We start from the raw sequence: 18,128 nt of genomic DNA, 5'->3' as shown, positions 1-18,128 counted from the left end.
AGAGCCAGTGGCAGGAGCTACCCAAAGCGTGGTCCGAGATGTGGAAGATTCTGATGCTAAGGCAGCTCCTCCACTGTCAACAAAAATCCCCACCATGGCCGGATGTGGTCCTTCCGAGGCCTGGTCCGTACAGCTGAGGGCTAGCCCTCCCACTGGTTCTGGACATGAAGTCTGTGCTCCAGGATTCTGTAGAAGCAGCCAAGGCAGGGAAAAGCCCTGAAAATGGTGTCTGAAAGCATGTATTGCCATCATCAAAAAATAATGTGACTCAGCACTGCGGGCGCTGGTTCACAAAGTTGAATTTCTACTCCTTGGTCAAACTCCTTTCAGTCTCACCCTGTCTAGTTATCTAGCTTGTGTTTCCACTTTAGGCTCAGCTTTGAAATCTGTTCTGACGTGGAGACCAAGATGCTGTCAGTACAGACGTGTGCTTTAATAAACAATTTTAGAAAATCAATTTTATTCATTAAAATCATAAGGCCACAAAATAATTTCGAGAAAAATATTGCAAAATGCAGGAAATATTCCAGGAAGTTGATGCTTTTCCCAGAATGCACATCTTGTGACCTTTAACCCCAGTATCTTGGTAACCTGGTCTCCATAACTTGGTACGACATCTATTATTTAAAAAGTCCAAGGACAAGCATATTACACACAGACCCCTCCCGCCTCCTCCCAACACACACATTCATAACAGTACTTTAATCTGTCTCGAATCGACTTCCAACCCATTTTGCTCTTAATGGGAGTTATTCATTTTCACTTGAAAGGTAATACATGACGGCTGGATATTTAATGTGATGGACTGGCTGCTGAGTAACTAGGTGCTGTGACATTCTAGGCCGGTTCCCCCATGACCCACTTCCCATCTCCTGGCCCCCCACGGACCGGAACCTGTGGAACTGTGTGTGGCGGGTTTCAGCCCCGCCAGTGTGATGGCCCCTGCAGGAACACACCCACCACACGAGTCTTTAATTAATGTTTCAGGGACTTAAGTAAGCTGCCCCTGCTCCCAGAAGGAGCTTCTTCTCCGCCATTTTTCACTTTTGCTTACTGGTTATCTCCTGTACATGAGCCTCAAGTGTATTTTTTTTTAATTTATTTATTTATACAAGAACTGGGGTACAGGTCAGATGCGTGGGAGGGTGAGAGGACTCACCAGAGACAGAGCGGGGAACAGAACAGGCAGACTGACAAAATACACTGCTGAGGGGAGCAGCGGGTGAGCCTGGAGAGCAAAGCCACGCCCTGTGGGTTTCTCCCTGGCCGGCCGGGATCGAACCCGTGCTGCAGAGGCTGCAGGCAGCTTCACAGTGTGGCGCTCAACCACCTGCGCTGCCACGGGGGCCCCTCAAGTGTATTCTACAGATGGGGTGGACAGACTCGCCAGATGATGGTTTAGAAGCTTATTTGTGAGAGCCACCCCCTCCCTTCCCTATTTCCACCTCCGACCTCTCTCTATTCAGTTAGGCTGAGGGCTGGTGGCTGGGCAAGAGCCGTGCTCTCCTTCCCCTGGAGGCAAACCAAGATACAGATTCTATGCCCAACACTCGCTCACCCTCGCCTTTTTGTTAGGCAGCCTGACCTGACACGACGCATGCCTTTATGGGACCCTGACACTACCTTGTAAATGCCCTTCATCTGCCTGCTCGTCCCCTTAGAACGGCTGTCAGCTGTGCAGCTGCTCGGCGGCGTGAGTGAATGGGCACTGAAGCCGAGACCACCCAACTCATCGCACTCACTCGGAGCTGAAAAGCAAAGCACAGTATAGAACCCAGTGCGGCGTCAGCGTCCGCGTAGGACCAAAGAGACCATCGTCTCTCCGTCGATGCCGAGCGCGTGATGAATTGTGACAAGGTGGCAGAGGTGAGAAGTCTGGTTTCAGAATCCACTATTCTTTCCCCCTGCATGGAGAGGGGAACTTTTATTACCTTTTTTTTTTCCAAACTCAAACTGCTCTGGAATTCTAAAGCTGCCTTTGTGAGCTTGAGCCAAGGAGTTCTTATAAAATGTTTTAAAAAATCAAATCAGCACTCGCTCATTCATTCCTCTTTCTCCCCAGCAACAAAAGTCCTGCTGTAATAGGAAATGCCGCATCCACTGGTGTAGCAGCTCCTGAGGTGGTTCTTCCTTCCAACCAGGACAACCTGCATTTTCACGAGATCAGAGCTCTCTAGAAGTGGACACAAGCCAGCTGGGCACACTAGCCCCTTCTCTAGAGCACAGCCATGTTAATACCCAGTGACAACCCCACCACGTTCCCCTGGGTGATACGGGGAGGCCTGGAAGAGTGGGGTTAGCCAGGCTGCCAGCCCCCTTCCTGGCTTACTGCCGCTCCTGTCAAGAGATGGCTCTGAAGTCTACGCAGTTTCTGTACACACTGGACAAACACTGGACACACGGCTGTACACACTCTCCATCAACATGCTGGACGAGGGTCACGACAAGCCACAGTCTGAGGCTTTTGCAAGCTTCTTCCCTCAACAACTTCAAAGGAGCACAGTCGCAAAGTCAATTTCTACTTCTCTTCTGCCGCTTGCGTACAGGGCAAGTGTAAGCAACTGAGGCTGTGAGGACACCGAGAGAGAAAGTACTGTGCTTTCCTGCTTTGAAAACTTTTCTAAGCTTCCATTGCCAGAGAGATACCCCCGTCTGTACAACACTAGTTAAAACATCAACTACGGGTCACTCTAAGGCTGCTATGGTGTCGCGTTGGTGAAGTGCAAGTGGGCGCGCTCCAGGGACAAGCCCCCGATGAACCGTGCTGGGCACCTTGGGTCTACACTGGCAACAAAAAGCCAAACAAATGGAAGGGTTACTACCATGATGGTTTTTACAACAATGACAAATGAACTGGGAAAATATCTAGATCTCTTACAACAGGGCATGGTTAAATAACCAACGGTGTGGCCCTTCTATTGGGTATTAGAAGACAATGAAAATGACAGCTTTCAAGCAATGTGGGGAAAATCCCTGTGAATGGTATTTGGAGGGAAAAAAGAAGATACGATGTCCATCACCCTATGATGTAGCTATGGGGGGAAAAAAAGGTATTGAAATAAAAGACTGAAAGAAAATGATGGTTATATTTAGGTGATATCCTCATGGACCATTTTCCCATTTTCTATGTTTGTCATGCAGTTATATTATTTTTAATATTATAATTAAATAGTTCAGCATTTACATTCAGCTGTCCATGAAGAAGGTGATATTTGGATCCAACTGTGCAAAACATTAGGTGGTATATTTTTACTCTGCTGGTTAAAGCAATTTTTCTCTTTTTGGCAGCTGTGTCATATGAAAATATGTGTTAAATCTCAATGAATCTCCCACAGGCACCATGCCGGGCTCCCGGCACTTCAAAGGGGATTAAAAAAAAAAAAACCTAAAAAAAACATGGCAAGGAATCACACAAGCGCATGCGTTACTGATCACACACCCCGCACACCAGGCACCCCACACATCCCAGGCAAGTGGCAGGGGGTGACGACAAAATGCTGGCTCCCGCCCCTGCCAAAACCTGATAACGTGACTCCCTGCCACACATGCTTTCTAAGGAGTGGACAAGCACCTGCTCAACTTGCTAGGACTTATGGTTGCCCTACCCAACTGGCTTCCCTGGCACTGGAAGGACTGGCAAGCCCTGGTAGTGGAGTACAGGAAATTCAAAGCCGGCTTTCTAAGCTAAAAGCCACTTCCCCCTTCACGTGTGATGGGTTGGCCACGACAACTGACGGAGAAAACTGAGACGGGCAGATCCGAAACAACGCTCTCCATTTTACCCTCTCGGGTTGCTCTGCATTCTCGGGGAAAGAATTTCATCTCAAAGGGAAACACAGGGGGCCTCCCCTGGTGGTGCAGGCGGTTGAGCGCCGCGCTGTGAGGCTGTCCACAGCCTCCGCGGCACCAGTTCGATCCCGGCCGGCCAATGAGGGTCCTACATGGTGGGGTAGACCTCTCCTGTCTCGCCCGCTGCTCCCCTCAGCAGTGTATTTCGTCGGTCTGCCTGTTCTGTTCCCCGCTTTGTCTCTGGTGAATCCTCTCACCCTCCCGCACATCTGGCCTGCGCCCGGTTCTTGTATAAATAAAATAAAAAAAATCTTTAAAAAAAAAAGGGAGGGGGGAAACACAGGTGTGTGCGTGAACACAGCCCTCCAGTTACCCTGTGCTTTTTAACATTCATTTGGAAAGTGCTTCACCTTTGAAAATAAGTACTTAAAAAGTTCCTCCTGGTATACTAATTACAGGGGCCCGGGAGGAGAGCCAGTCCGAATACATGCAAATTTGTTTGCAGTTTTCAAAACATGTCTCTATGTTCTAAACACAAAGAATAATTTTTTTAAAGGCTGGCAAAGCTTCATGTAGGAAGTGACTTACTTTTTGAGGAATAGGTAAGAAATTCTAATTTATAGGCCTTAGACAGTGGCCAAGTATGGTAGAAACGCAGCCCCTGGAACCCGACCTTCCTAGAACAAATTCTCACCCAATCCCAATCTTCCCGCTCAGACTAAAATCCAAGTCACTACAGTTTGGGCCACAGGACAGTTCAGAGTCATACGTGCATCACCACAGGCGACCAGGGACTCACTGCCTCTTTCTCCCCTGGTGACATGGTCTGGACAAGGCTGAGGGCATCAAGTTGCTACCTCATGAAAAAGAGCCCTGAAGAACAACTGGAAATGAGGTAGGACTGGAGTCTGAAGGCAGCTAGTTTTTCACTCCCGCCAATCACTGGCAGAGGCATCTCCGTGCTCTCCCAGAAAGCCTGAGCGCCGGGAGAAGTCTTTGCTGTTTCAGAAACAAAATTCATCTCGTCACTCAACACACCAGTGGGGCCAGTGGCAGGGCAGACGCTGCGTGGGTGATGTTTACCCAAGTCCTGATCCCCTTCCCTTCAGGGGTGTCAAGAAGAGTCCACTAAGGGCTGGGGGTGCTGCCTGACGCTTACTCCTAGTGGAGCAGCCCAAGGCAGCTGCTGCCTCCACTTCTCAACCATCAGACTCTTAGCTAAAGTACCACTGACAGCCCCTCCATCTAAACTTCCATCTCCCAAACCAGCAACATAATGGAGGAGCCAATTAAATGATTATTAATTCATGCTACTTTCCGTAAGCCAGAGGTTCTCATCGCCTTGCGTTCCGTAAACCAGCTTGCCACCTGCCCCAGAAATTTACAGCAATCCTTCATCTATCTCGAGACAGTGACTTGACTGGGGGGGGGGGGGGAATTCACCCAACTCCACACTCCAGGTCTGATGTGGAGGAGCTCGCCCCGCACACCCGCCACAGAAGCATCACTGGATCTGGACGGGGTCGCTCGGCTCGCAGGGAGAACGGCAGGGTGACTCCCACAGCCCTTCTCCCGCAGCGGCTCAGAGGCCCCAAACTCCCGGGGGCAGCAGTGAGCACTGTTTCCAGAGGGTAACCTGTGCTTCTGGGCTTCGCCATCTTCTTGCTGTTGTTTGCAGTGGAGCTGTCCCTGGCATTTGCTTGCCTTGGCTTCCCCAGGGCACGGGCTGGGGGCGGCACTCATCTCCTGCAGACCCACCGTGCCGACACGGCTGGCGTTCTGGCTCAGGTCTCTTCCTCCCCGAATACAGAAACCAACAGTTCCGTTAAAGGGTCTGCTTTGCTGCCAGCTTGGTCTTTAAACATGCATGGTCTCATTCTGCTTCCAACCAAGCACTTAAAGATGTTTCAAAGAAGGATCAGGGAAGTTGTGTGAAGCCAAAGCAAGCGCTGGGACACCCCGTGGGGGTGGCCTGCACCCCACGGCTGAAACTAAGCCAGGGCCTCGCCCCTCCCTGCTAAAGGTGTGGAATCGGACTTAAAGTCCAGCCCAGGAGGTCGAGACCCTTCTGTTGATAGCACAGTCCTCTTCTGAGCAAGTGCCAGCTGCGCTGCTTTGCCCATCTCTAGAAAGCACTTCAGAGAAGCACAACCACCTGCTCAAAAAGTACAAAATATGCCTCGACAGGTAGAGCAAGACATCCAAGCCTCATCAACTTATCGGACATGTCTTTTTTGTTTCCATAAAGGATTTTAAAGAAAATGCGGGTTATGCTACAAATGGGTGTAGCTGGTACTGGGGAGCAGCTAATTGTTTTTCTCTTCCAACTCAAAGATGAAACAGAGTCACACTTTGAATGTCCGGAAGATCCTAGGTGTCACTGGTATGATTTTTGCTTCTTATTTGGAAATAATTATAGATTCATAGGAAGGTCCAAGAGCAGTACAGGATGGCGCCAGGAAGGCGCCAGGTACCCTTCACCCAGGTGTGATGCTACAGTGTTTAGAGATTGTCCAGTTCTTGGATTCTCTGCTCTGTGACCCTGTCTCTCCCAACACCTCTCTCCCACTCAGAACCCCACTATCCAGGACTGCAGTGTTAAAGCTTAGAACTGGGGCCTCCTCTAGGCTTAGCCCATCCCTTAGGAAAGTTGGGGCCCTGCCCTCCAGTTAAAGGAGAGCTAGGTCTCCACACCTCATGCGCGGCACGGAGATGACAGCCCCAAGAGTCTCAAACTCAAACTTGAGTCCAAAATCCCCTGGAGGGCTTGCGGAAACAGACCATGGGACGCACCCCTAGAATAGGTCTGATTCTGAGAATTTAAGTGAGCTCGCTGGTGATGCCGATGGAGCAGTAACCACACTGAGAACCACTGGCAGAGCCAGGCTTTCTGTAACTGGTAGGAACCCTGTCGCTTTGTGGGGGGCACCAACACTTAATAATGCAGGAGAGGCCCAGCAGGCTTGAAGGACCAGCCCACCTAAAATGACTCCTGCCCACGCGGTCCTCGGAGCAGCCACACTCAGGGACGAAAGCCAAGCCTGGTCTCAAAAGGGCGGGGAGAGGTTTTCCTCCTCGGGCCAGAGGTGAAAGATGAAATAAGGCTGTCCCTCGGCGATCCTGCTCACCCCAGCGCCAAGGCGGACACAGTTCCCATGTCAGAAGCAGGAACGCCCCCTGTGCTGCCAGCGGGGGGATCCGGAACAACGACCGGCCGGCGGCCTTGCTCACGGGCGTCTCTTGGCCGGGAGCACCTCTGCGAGGAGAGGGCGGATGCCGACAGGCTCTCTCCCCTCTGCAGAGCTGCTTCCCTGGCCTCGGCACCTGCGGCACCCTTGCTTCGGCCGTGGGAAGGTCACAGAGATCCGCACTCGCCGTGGGCCTGGGGTCAGCCACCCGCAAACCACCCGCAAACCGAGCGCACGCCACACTCTGGGCCCTGCCTTCCCAGTACGCGGCCTCCGCATGGAATGGCAGGCCCAGGGCGACGGGGGGCTGCTAGAGCTTGCTCTGCATCTTTGGGGAGAAAAGAGTGCTAAGCCCTACATCAGAGGCATCCATCTGTTGCACTAATTCCTTGTTGAAATATGCATAAGGCTGCTTAACTCCACTGATGCAGGCTCCCAGAAGGTCAGGCCGCAATTCAATTCCAAAATACCTGGCTCCCTCTGTGTCAGGTTTATGAATGAACCAGTCACAGCAGAGGCACCAGGCACCACCTCGCTTTTAGACCCACATCAACCGGCAGGCTCTCTACTAACGTTTGGACACCAGGCTGCCTCTGCGAGGCCGGCTGGGGCCAAAGGGGCCGAGACCTGAGGGTGACTCCGTCAGCCTGCCTGCCTTTGCCTCGTGTCAGTTCCCCCGGAGTCCTGAGCTATGCACAGACGCCACCCTGCAGCCGTGGTCACAGTGTCCTGTGAGGACCGGTGGGAGACTCTGGGGTCTGCACTTACCACTCTGACTTCGTTACAAGAAGGTGACAACCCTGGACTTGCAGAAAACCAGAGCAGGAAGGACCTTAGGGACCCCTAACTAACAGAGGGAACATCGGCGGTGCAAGATGTAGGTCAAAACAGGAGGCAGCGTGGGTCATTCTGGCACCAGGCCAGAGTCACTGAACAACAGCTCAAGCGGTCCCCGTCGGATCAAGCATTCATTAGGCTGGCACAGACTCCCAGGAGGGACTCTGTCAGGACTCTGTCAGTTTTTTCTCCACTCTGAACATATCTTCTGCAGATGCTTTCTCAACGGTAAGACTGAAAGTGAAACTTAGGGAAAGAAACAGCATCAGCATCTGGACGCGGCCTGCAGACGCACACAGCCCTGCACTCCTCAGCGCCTTACCAGCCCGCCGAGCTTGCTTCCCACTAGTCCAGGTTTGGCCGGAGAACGCGACCGTGGGGCTCACACACCACCCAGGCCCCCCTGGCCTGGAAACAGAGTGACTCTTGACCTTCCCCTGGCGCATTAAAACATGAGGACTGGCGGGGTCTCCTTTTGGGAGTTTATACGCAAAGAGGCAAACCCCGCCCTGAGCACCACTGACATGGACGTTGGTCCGTCTTCACCTGAGCCCCCACGCTCAGTGTGCTCCTGGCACCCGCAAGGCCTGGGACAAAGGATCTGGGTGAAGCAGCGGGACGGGCTCTGGCACACCCCGCAGGGGGGGCTCTTCAGGAATGGACGCTGCCGCCGAGGCCTCGGTCCTCCACATGAAGTAACAGAAGCTCGTGGGCTCGCCGTGCCGGCCACACCTCAGGGCAGATCCTGGCTGTGTGGCCTCCAGCATCTTACTCGACTACCATGAGCTTTCCTTCCTCTCGTCTGTCAACAGGATAACGGTCTCTGCTGACAGGGTTTCGGCAAAGCTTGTGAAAGGTCAGGAACAGGACACCTACCCCAGAGACCCAGCGCACAGGCAGCGCCAGCCAGGGCTTCATTTTGAGAGCCACCTCTGGGAAATACGAGGGGTCCGTGAGAGGCCGCGCACCACAGAGTAAGGAGAGGCCCGGCTCTCGGGATAAGCACAGACACTCCGAAGTAGTCTTTTCTGTGAATCAACAGGCAGCAATCCTACTGATCCATGGCTTTGATGTCTAGAGAGCAGAAAACAGAGTAACTTGGACTTGAAAGTGTTTACCGTCTTACTGTTTTACCGGATGATTGTTAGTAAACATTCCAATAGTAGGAATCACTTGCTAAGTGCTGGGAATTACAAAAATGAGTGGAACCAGGATGCGGATGAAGAGGCAGAGCAGGGGATGTTCAGGGCCGTGGAGTTCTTCTGTGTGAGACTATAATGATGGCTGGATGTCACCACACTTTTGTCTGAACCATGGCAATGCACAACGCCAAGAGTGAACCCCATGGTAACTCGGGGTGATCATGCTGTGTAGGTACACACTTCCGGGGACTTGTGTTCATAATGGGGGAAGCTGTGCATTGTGTGGGGGAGGCAAAGGGTCTACAGGAAGTTTCCGTTTTCCTCTTCATTTTGTTGTAAACCTAAAACTGTGCTAAAAAAAAAAAAATCTTAGAATCTTACTTTTTTTTTTTTTTTTAAAAAGAAACAAAACCAAAAATGAGTGACTGTCAAATCGCCTCGACCATAAAGAGCTGACACTCACGTAGGACAGGTAAAGAATGTGAGGATTTTAAGTCTTCTCCAGTCTTCACATGAGAGCGAGGGACTATGCGGCGCCTTCTTACGCCTCATCATCTGAGACATCCCTGACCCAGAAGGAAAACCGAGGTTGGAGCCTTGTCGGCAGTTGCCCAGCTCTCTGGCCTGCAAAGCAGAGATGATGCTGGCCCAAGGCACAGAGGAGAGGGCCTCACGCGTGTGCTCTGGTCTCCCAGGAGAACGGCTCCGTGGAGGTCTTCATTTTAATCAGGACCACGATTCTAGTAAGAGAGGAGCTTCTCCCTTCAGCACAGAGCGCGCAAACGGAAGCACGGCCAGGAAGAGCCGCACAGCCTTTGGCAGGAAGAAGATGCAAATGCATAAGGTATTTTCTTGCATGAAGAAAAATGACGTGCTCCATCGCTATTTGTCACTGCCCTTTACCTATGCTGCCTTGGCGACTCCTCACACTGCGCCACGGGGGTGATTACTCAGGACGGCCCTGTGACACGGGTTTCTCACTCCCTTGGATGCCCTGCCTCTGCCAAGAGACGGCCTCGAGAAGTATTTGCTCAACTGACAAGGTCCCCGGCTCTTGCGACGTACAGAATCATTTCTCACAGTTGAGACCTCTGAATTACTGGAATTCAGGCAAGTCCAAATATACACCACACCCAGTATCTATTTTTGCTTTCCAACATGAAAACCGTCCAAATGGCATCTGGACTATTCAGACAGAATTCTGCCTGCAGTGACTTTAAGCAGCCAAGTTATACTGAAAGTGGTCTGAGGAGGCTGGGGGAAGGGGCAAGTGGAATCGGGAACAGCTGGCAGAGCCACACCATTCCCATCTGTGTGGGCAAACAGAGACCAAAACAGTTGTCCTTGTTAAGAAGGCGAGCGCGAGGGAACCAGGCCGGCCAGGCTCCCAGAGGCCCCTACCTGGCGCCCTGTCACAGAGGCAAGTGCGCATTTGGGTGAGGCGGAAAACGGAAGGAAAAGTGCCAGAAGGACGTGGAATTTGGTGAGAATAAATTTTGTACAGGTGGGTGGTGAATGGCCCCGCTTCCAGCCAACTGCAGGGCCACTCAGGCACCCCGGAGTCAGCACCTGCCCCCCCTCCCCCCGGATAAATCTTCTCATCACACCGAGCCCCGGCACACGAGATGGTCGCGGCCACACAGGGCTGGGGCCGAGGACGCTGTGGGGCTGCCTCGCTAAGACTAGCGGGCCTGACAGTAGCGTGGACCTGCTGCCTTCGGGGAAAAGCCCACGGGCCTATGGGCCTCTTTCCCCGGACTCCTGGTGCAGGCCAGCTCCCCCGCGGACAGAAAGCCTCCAAGGTTCCCTGCATTCCTTCTTTGAAAACTAAATGCTAACTAAAAATTAATGTTCTCCAAGAGTCTACACCACTGTGCCACTGTCCTCCTCCTAGTTAACATTTTTAAGGAGTTTCAGAATTGCAGGAACTCACTTAGCCCAACCTGCCCTTTCACAGATTTTGAAACTGAGACGCAGCGACCGAAGGCCACGCAGCTAATCTGAATGGTGAGACCAGGCCTCGAGCCCGGGCCTCTGACACTCAGGAGCCGCCTGTTTGTCCTAACACGTTACAACGCACCCTCCGGGCACACGCCTTCTCTCGTCCTAAGGAAAGCAACTAAAAAAGAAGTTTCGTTTTTAGCCTCTTTCCACGTCTGCCACAGATCCCATTTCAGGCACGAAGTTCCCATACAACGTCATCCCCATTTATACAAAGCCACAAACAATAGGGCGGGGTGGGGTGGGGTCACATTTCCACCAGGATGTGCCTGACCAGCTGTATTTCAGACTCTCGAAAGGCAGTGGGTCTGTGGACCTGCTCACACACAGAAAGCGTGCTCCCTAGCTTTATGTCAAACATGTCAAGTTCGACTGAGATCACGCCTGCCAGCATACACACCTTCCCCTAGCAGGGGCCCAGATCTCACCAGGCATCCCGACCTCCTGGAGCAGCCTTCCTTCCAGACTCACCTCAGGGACGCCCCATGCAGTCACTGCTCTGTTAGGTGAGCATCATGGATTTAAAAAAATATATATAATGAAATAAAATCCCTTCAGACGGTCACCCTAGTCACTAGTCAAACAACACTCAAACTACAATTTCAATTCAAAAGTTTACAAAAATACAATCAGTGGCTGTCATCTAAGGATTTCAGAAGCCTCATCATGCTGGCATTTTAAGTTGGGGTACCGTCCCATCTGCTTGTTTGCTTTGGGTGTTACAGCACCAACACCTCCAGTCATTAGTCCCACGTCAGCTTAACTGGACCCAGCTGAGGGCTGGAAACCATGGTGGTTACAGGCTGGAAATACTCATTTTGCCATGATTCTTTGCCAAGAGTGCAATTTTTTGCCCTAATTACTGGTGATAAAACATCACATTAATTGTATATTACTTAATTTATAGCAATTAATGATTGATTGAATAATCACGGCATTAATGATTGTTCAGCTGCTGACACTGGGGGCTCTTCAATGTAGAAGGCGCATTTTCAAATCCACTCTGCTGAAAGAGAACCAGGGATCGTTTTCACTGTTCAAAAGAGAAAACCACAAAGTTGGGTGGTGGAAATGGCTGCGCATTAAGGGAAGAGGCTTTGCTTCAGAGAACCTTCTAGCACCCCCCGCTGGCCCACAAGAGTGCTTCATATTTGTCTTGAGTAGATGTGACCCCTGCAGCGCTCGCCAAGGGCTTGTATATGGGCAAACAATGGCCATCATGGAAACTTGACCACGGACCACTAGTCCTCATTTTACAGATGAGGCACCCAGAGCTCCAGGAGGCCCAGCCCTGTGACCAAGCCCTATGCTGTTAGCCTTACTTCCTCAAGTCTAGAATATTCTTCCCACATCATCGACCTACTTTCAGACCGAGCACAACGGTGATGTACACATGGCGTGTTCGTGGCTGACAACTCCCCTCATTTTGGACACACAGTGGCTGTCGTGCCACTGTGACTTATCCCTGCACACTCAGGACGGAGTCAGAAACTAGACCAGAGGATTAGACTGAAAACCTCCCTTCTCGTGGAGGTGGGCGAGTACCCCGGAAGAGACTGGGTTCTGCTCTTAAATTTCAGTGAGCAGCAGAGCCCGTATGCAAATGTGAACCTGTCACTGGGCCTTTTAGCAAACTGTTTGATCGCTGCAGGGCTGTCTCCTTGCAAAATGGCAGTGTGGGGGGGGTGTTTGGGGAGGGCAGGGGTGCACTCAAGGTACCTATTTCAAGAGTGGGAGGTGAGAATCAAATGAAGCATGTATACCAGGCAGTACTTCTAACTTGGTCACATCAAGGCACATGCAGGAAAGGATGGCAGACTGGTCCAACCAGCTGAAGCTACGACAGACGCTGCCAACAGCAGCTCCAGCCCCACCTAGTGAGCCTGAAGGTGGTGAGGACCAGCGCACGCGTACCTGTGAGCTGTCATGGCGCACCTGAGGCGCAGGACAGGGTGATGCACGTACCGGTACCTGTCACTGAGTCAGAGCTCAGAGCGCTGACTGGAAAGTTGTCACACCTGCAGCGCATTCTTTCCATGCCGGTTTTGCACCCCTGGCCTACCTGCACCTCAGGGAGCCTGTGATCAGTGGGGTTCTGCCCGGCGCCCAGCACGTGGTAGGGACCCCGCTACTGACCGCGGAGGGGTTGACGTTGTCATGACTGAAATCACTATCAAGCCTCCGAGTAAAAGAGCAGACACCTAAGGAAAAGCAGCCTGGAGACGGTCACCAGCCACTCTACACAGGCGAGCAGGGGTCCCGGTCCAGGGTAAAATTAACTGAAAAATTTTCGCCCAGATCCTCCATTCCTGCACAAGCCCCCAAACGGCATAATCAATAGCTGAGAAAATGCCAATTATCCAGGCCCATTTGAAATATTATTAATCTGCATCATGAACAGCTACTAATCAACAGAACAAATTGTGAAATCACTATTTATTTATTTGCCGGGAGGAAGCCCTCCCCATCACATTTAATCAGATAGGAACAGCTCAGTTTAGGGAATAAAGGGAACAAACGCAGATATTTTTTATAAAATATGAAGGATCCAAAAGAAAGCCCAGAAGAGGCTGCTGGCACCTCCATCGATTCCAAGATCAAACTGGCCCAAGTGCCTTAATAAAGCCTGTCATTACACACTCCGACAATGTAGACAAAATTATGCTTCGGGTCAAAAGAGGATCATTTGCAGGAGTCAGGAAAGAATTTCCCTTCTCTCTTCACAACCATGCAACTGGCAAGGCGCACCCCTAATCCTGAGTTATTCCGGAGTTTTTCTCTCTCCCCACTCCCCTCTCTTTCTCTCCATCTGTCTATCTCTGGAGCTCAGACTGAGCATAGCCTGTCGCCTGAATGAATGAATGAGAAAGGATAGCCTTCCTGGAGACACTAGTGTTTATGGAGCTCACGTTAGGTTTTACGCAGCGGCCCCCGACAGCCAGGCGCGTCCACCAGCCGGGTGAAGCTGACACTCCTGCTGAATTGTGGACACTATGGATGTGATTTAGTTGAACCGCCCTGGACAAAGCTTGCCCCACACGGATGGTGTGCACTAGAGAAGCACATGAGCATGCCCAGGACAGGCAGGCCTGAGCACACAGTGGGAGCTTTGCAAATGGCGACGGCTGGTCATTGTCTTCCTAGCGCCCCCAGCACACAGAATGCAGGCAACACGTGCACCCAGCATCATCTGCACAGTCCCTCGCGGTCCTTCTGTACAGTTCTCCCTCCGCTTCTCGGAATTCCCAGAAGCCACATACTGCCTGGCAACGGTTTTACTTCCAAATGGGGTGACCAGAAGAGAAACTGCCACCCATGTCCCTCATTGTACCAAACTACCAAAACCAACCAGCTTGCTGCATGCCGGGCACTGTTCTAAGCTTCCCGTAGTCCAGTCATCCTCACAGCTATCCTGTGGCAGTTGAGTACTATTTTTAACCCCCATCTCAGATGACGAAACTGAGGCCCAGGAAGCCTGCGGGCCCTTGAGCAAGGCGGCCTCGCTAGTGAGTGGCAGAGTCAGGCTTAGGCACCAGGCACCCAAGTCATCCTGAAAACAAAAGTCACAGCCTGGAAGTCTGCTCCGCCTCTGAACTGCTATTTGTGGAATCCTCCTCCCTAGTGAACCTCTTGCAGGCAGAGAGGGGTCTGTGGCCCCACAGTTGTCCACCTCTTCTTCCTTGGGGCTCTGCCCTGGGCCTCAGTGTGGTCGCCCTACAGGGCCCAGCACCTCGGAGCCCCCGGAAAGGGGCACAGCGAGTCACAAGGACACTCGGGTCCACCCAGCAGGCCCAGCGCCACGTCGGCTGCGGTGGCACCCAGTCTCGCCCCCAGCAAAGAATGGCTGGGGGGCAGCACCTGTTCCGCTGTGTCCCTGCCTGCATGTGGGAGCTGTTATGCTGCCTCTTGAATTTCTCTTTTTGAGGCCAAAGAGCTCCCCTTTCTCCAGCCTCTTCAAAGAGGCAATGTTCCTCAGCCTGGAGCCCTCTTCACTGCTCTCCTCGGCCTCCATTCAAGATTCCCTGCCTTGGGTAACCCGTGCAGGCCAACACTGAACAGGCCTGGAAAAGTAACAAAGGCCCAACCCATAGGGGCTCCAGAAAGTAAACGTTTTCTCAAAATAAGTTGCAAAGTATTCCATTATTAATGAAGGAGAGCAGTGAGAACCAGGTTGACCAAATAAAACAATTTCTATCGTGTGTCAGACCATTTCCTCTAATTACTGTGGTGGTTTCTGAAAGACTCATCTGTCCTGGTGAGTCTTCTCAGAAACAACTTTGCTCCTCCTCAAAAAGCCTTTTTCTGAGTCTTGGGCCTTCTGGCCCCTTTCACCTTGAGGCAGTGCTTCCTCTTTCCTCAGTACCAACTTTTCCAGAAACAGCACTTCCCTCCTGGCTTCTTCATCAGCTTCTGCTTTTGCTAAGATATCCTCCCGCCTAGGCACACGACCCACCTCTGCTTCAGGGGAGACCTTACCCAGGCCCCCAGACGCAGGACGAAACCCAGCCTTCACCGCTGGCTTCTTCAGAGATGTGGGGACGACCCCCCTGCTGATGTGGGAGCAGGCAGGAGTGGGCCCTGGCTTCTCAGCAGAGGAAGAACCACATTAAAGGGCAAAAGCACCACAGAGAGGAGCTGCCAAAGAACCGTGGCCTCAAATGCATGGAGTCTCAAGGCAGAGCCAGACACCCGGATGTCACATTACAAGCTGGGCCATTAAAAATACCTGGAAGATTCTTCACTCTAAACGCAACAGAAGGACCACAAAGGTGAGCACACAGAAAAATAGTGGGTGGCCAAAACCCCCTTCCTCCTGCAGTGGAGCAAAGGCAGGAAAGTTTCCTGGGTGGATGAGGAAGCCTCGGGCTCACTGACTCATCAGCCTGGTCCCGCCAGGGGAGAGGGAGCGGGGCCGGCCACACCCTACCTGCCCACTTGCTCGGGTCCTTCTCGCCGCTGCTCTCCTGCTCTTTAGCCAGCTCCTCGGGGTCAGCAGCCGCTTCGCTGGGCCCTTCCACATCTTCAATGGCTTCTTCTGAAACACAAGATAAACGAACTGTCAAGGATTAAAAGCAGACGGGAGACAAAAGCGTCTCAAGAGTTAACGGCGCCCAGAGCAGAGGCTGCGGACGATGCCCTGAAAGGCTGACTGGATGAGGATGAGCCTGGCTCCCCCCCCCGGGCAGGGGACCGGACTCCTCGAGCTGTGCAGAGGGGTCCAGAGGGCCTCGTTTGAGTTCCTCTAAGTGAAAAGCGGTTTCTGCTGAACAACGACCTCCACCTGAGCTCGTCTTTTACATTTGAAAATGCAGCCACAAAAAAAAGGAGCCATGTGGTTGCTCCTCGCCTAGGTCCAATCCCGGGGTGTCCCGGCCGTGAACCAGACAAGCCCCAATCGTCGGCCCCTCATGGGCCTCCCGGTGCTGCACACGTGCCACACCATGCAGGGTGGACGGAGTGTTCTTTGTTCTGTCCACAGTCATTCACATTCTGAAGAGGCACCGCGTGCCAGTGATGAGACTGCCCTCCGCATGGAGAGCAGGCGTCAGATGCCATCCGTGGACATGGCAGGCTTCCGTGGGGCGAAGCTAAACATGTAAAGGGGGGAAAGTGTAACAGCACCATGTGCCTTTCTTTTGAAGGCCGCCCATTCTTCACCCGCCCCTGGGTTACCACTAACCAAGGGCGCGCTCTCCAGCTCAGCACAGTATGTTTCCAGGACGAGACCTTATACTTCGCAGAGACCCGAGGGCCCAGCTGCCCACGTCTGTCACCTGCAGCCAGTCGTGGACCAGACCACCGGGATCAGGAGGTGGGGCCCAACAGAGCACTGCGGATTTGGGGCTCTGTCCATTGTCCCCCTTGGTCCCTCCAACTTCAACTCTACTGTCAACTCAACGGTTTAAGGTGCAATGCTCAGCTACCTCCAAGAAATAGCGTCCAAACGCCATCTCACAGAGGAAACAAAAGGAGTTCTAAGTAAATTGATCTCAAAGAGTTTATAAGACACTTTGAGGAATAAAGTATCTACTTAGAGTCGGATTTTCTTACTTCTCAAAAAGACAATGGAAATTCGCGGACTGGAAAACTGAATTAGGGATCAGGAAACAGTCTTCACGGCCACTGGCAGGTTTTTGGGGCGGCCATGGGGAACAGAGATGACGTAAGACACTGCTTATTTTCGTCATGACCTGAGAGGCCTCCATATATAATTTCAGTGTCTCCTCTGTGTCCCGCTGCATAGTGAGGTTCACATCAAGCCCCGCCCCCACCCAAACACACACCCAAATGGAGAAAAACCAGGCAACCCTGATTTGAAGTCCTGCAGATACACCAGACTAGCAATAGGCCCCATTTGGCAGAGAAAACGTGTGTCGGTAGGTCCTCACCCTGCATGACATATGTACCATCTTAATTATTCCCAGGAAAATATGCTCAATGCACATTTTCAGGCTTTGGAAAAATTGCTCAACACTCTAATTAAAAAATTGTTCTTTGAATGGTAATACTAGCATTCAGTCGATCAATATTATTAAAATGTGTCCACCCAAATTAGCTAGGCCCCTTAGGATACATCCATCTGCCCCAATATACATTGTGATATAAAATATCTGTAGTACTGATACATTAATCAAATTTGATTAAGCAGTGAGAGGGCTCCATGGCCCTCCAGCTTGCACACACACGTGCTCACTCACACACACACACAATCACCTTTAACGCAGATATTCTGAGACCTACTAAACAGAGGACACCCCGATGTGGTGATGAACAACGGCTGACGGTGCTGCTTTCTCTGCAGAGGAGGGAGGAATTTGCCCACTGGGAGGCCATCTCCCAAGGCAGCGCCTGTCTCCTGTGTGCTGTCGGCCCCCAGGCACCCAGAGGGTGCCCAGCGGGCCTTTCCAAACACAGTACTCAGAAGGTGGGGGCTATGAAGGATGAGTAAGCATCACCGATGCAAGGAGCGTGGTGTCTGTGACTGTTCTCGGGGTGCCGGCTCTGGGCCTACTGAGACAGGAAGGTGAGGGCAGCGGAGTCCCAACGAGAGCACAGATGAAAGAGGTTATTTTCAGGATCTTATTTTGCTCTTTTTCTCTGTGGTTTTCTAAAGTTTTACAAATCAAGCCTCCTCTTTTTGAGTTTAATATGATCACTTGTGACTCAGTCA

At 51.9% G+C, this 18,128-nt stretch overlaps 1 protein-coding gene across 2 annotated transcripts in view; it reads right to left on the bottom strand.

The window, feature by feature from the left end:
* Positions 1 to 18,128, bottom strand: part of ZFHX3 (zinc finger homeobox 3) — a gene marked incomplete at its 5' end in the record, with an annotated part of 150,113 nt that overhangs the window by 23,389 nt on the left and 108,596 nt on the right. The window contains one exon of one of the 2 annotated variants that reach the window (XM_084257332.1): positions 15,885 to 15,992. In XM_084257332.1, the coding sequence (XP_084113458.1) occupies positions 15,885 to 15,992 (108 nt within the window). The remainder of the gene's footprint in view (positions 1 to 15,884; positions 15,993 to 18,128) is intronic. The other variant, XM_084257333.1, reaches the window with a different exon arrangement.

The sequence above is a fragment of the Talpa europaea genome (genome assembly GCF_964194135.1).
Source record: "Talpa europaea genome assembly, chromosome: 16".
Taxonomy (NCBI): Eukaryota; Metazoa; Chordata; class Mammalia; order Eulipotyphla; family Talpidae; genus Talpa; species Talpa europaea.
The sequence above is the reverse complement of the archived record's forward strand: the minus strand, read 5'-3'. Positions and strand labels throughout refer to the sequence as shown.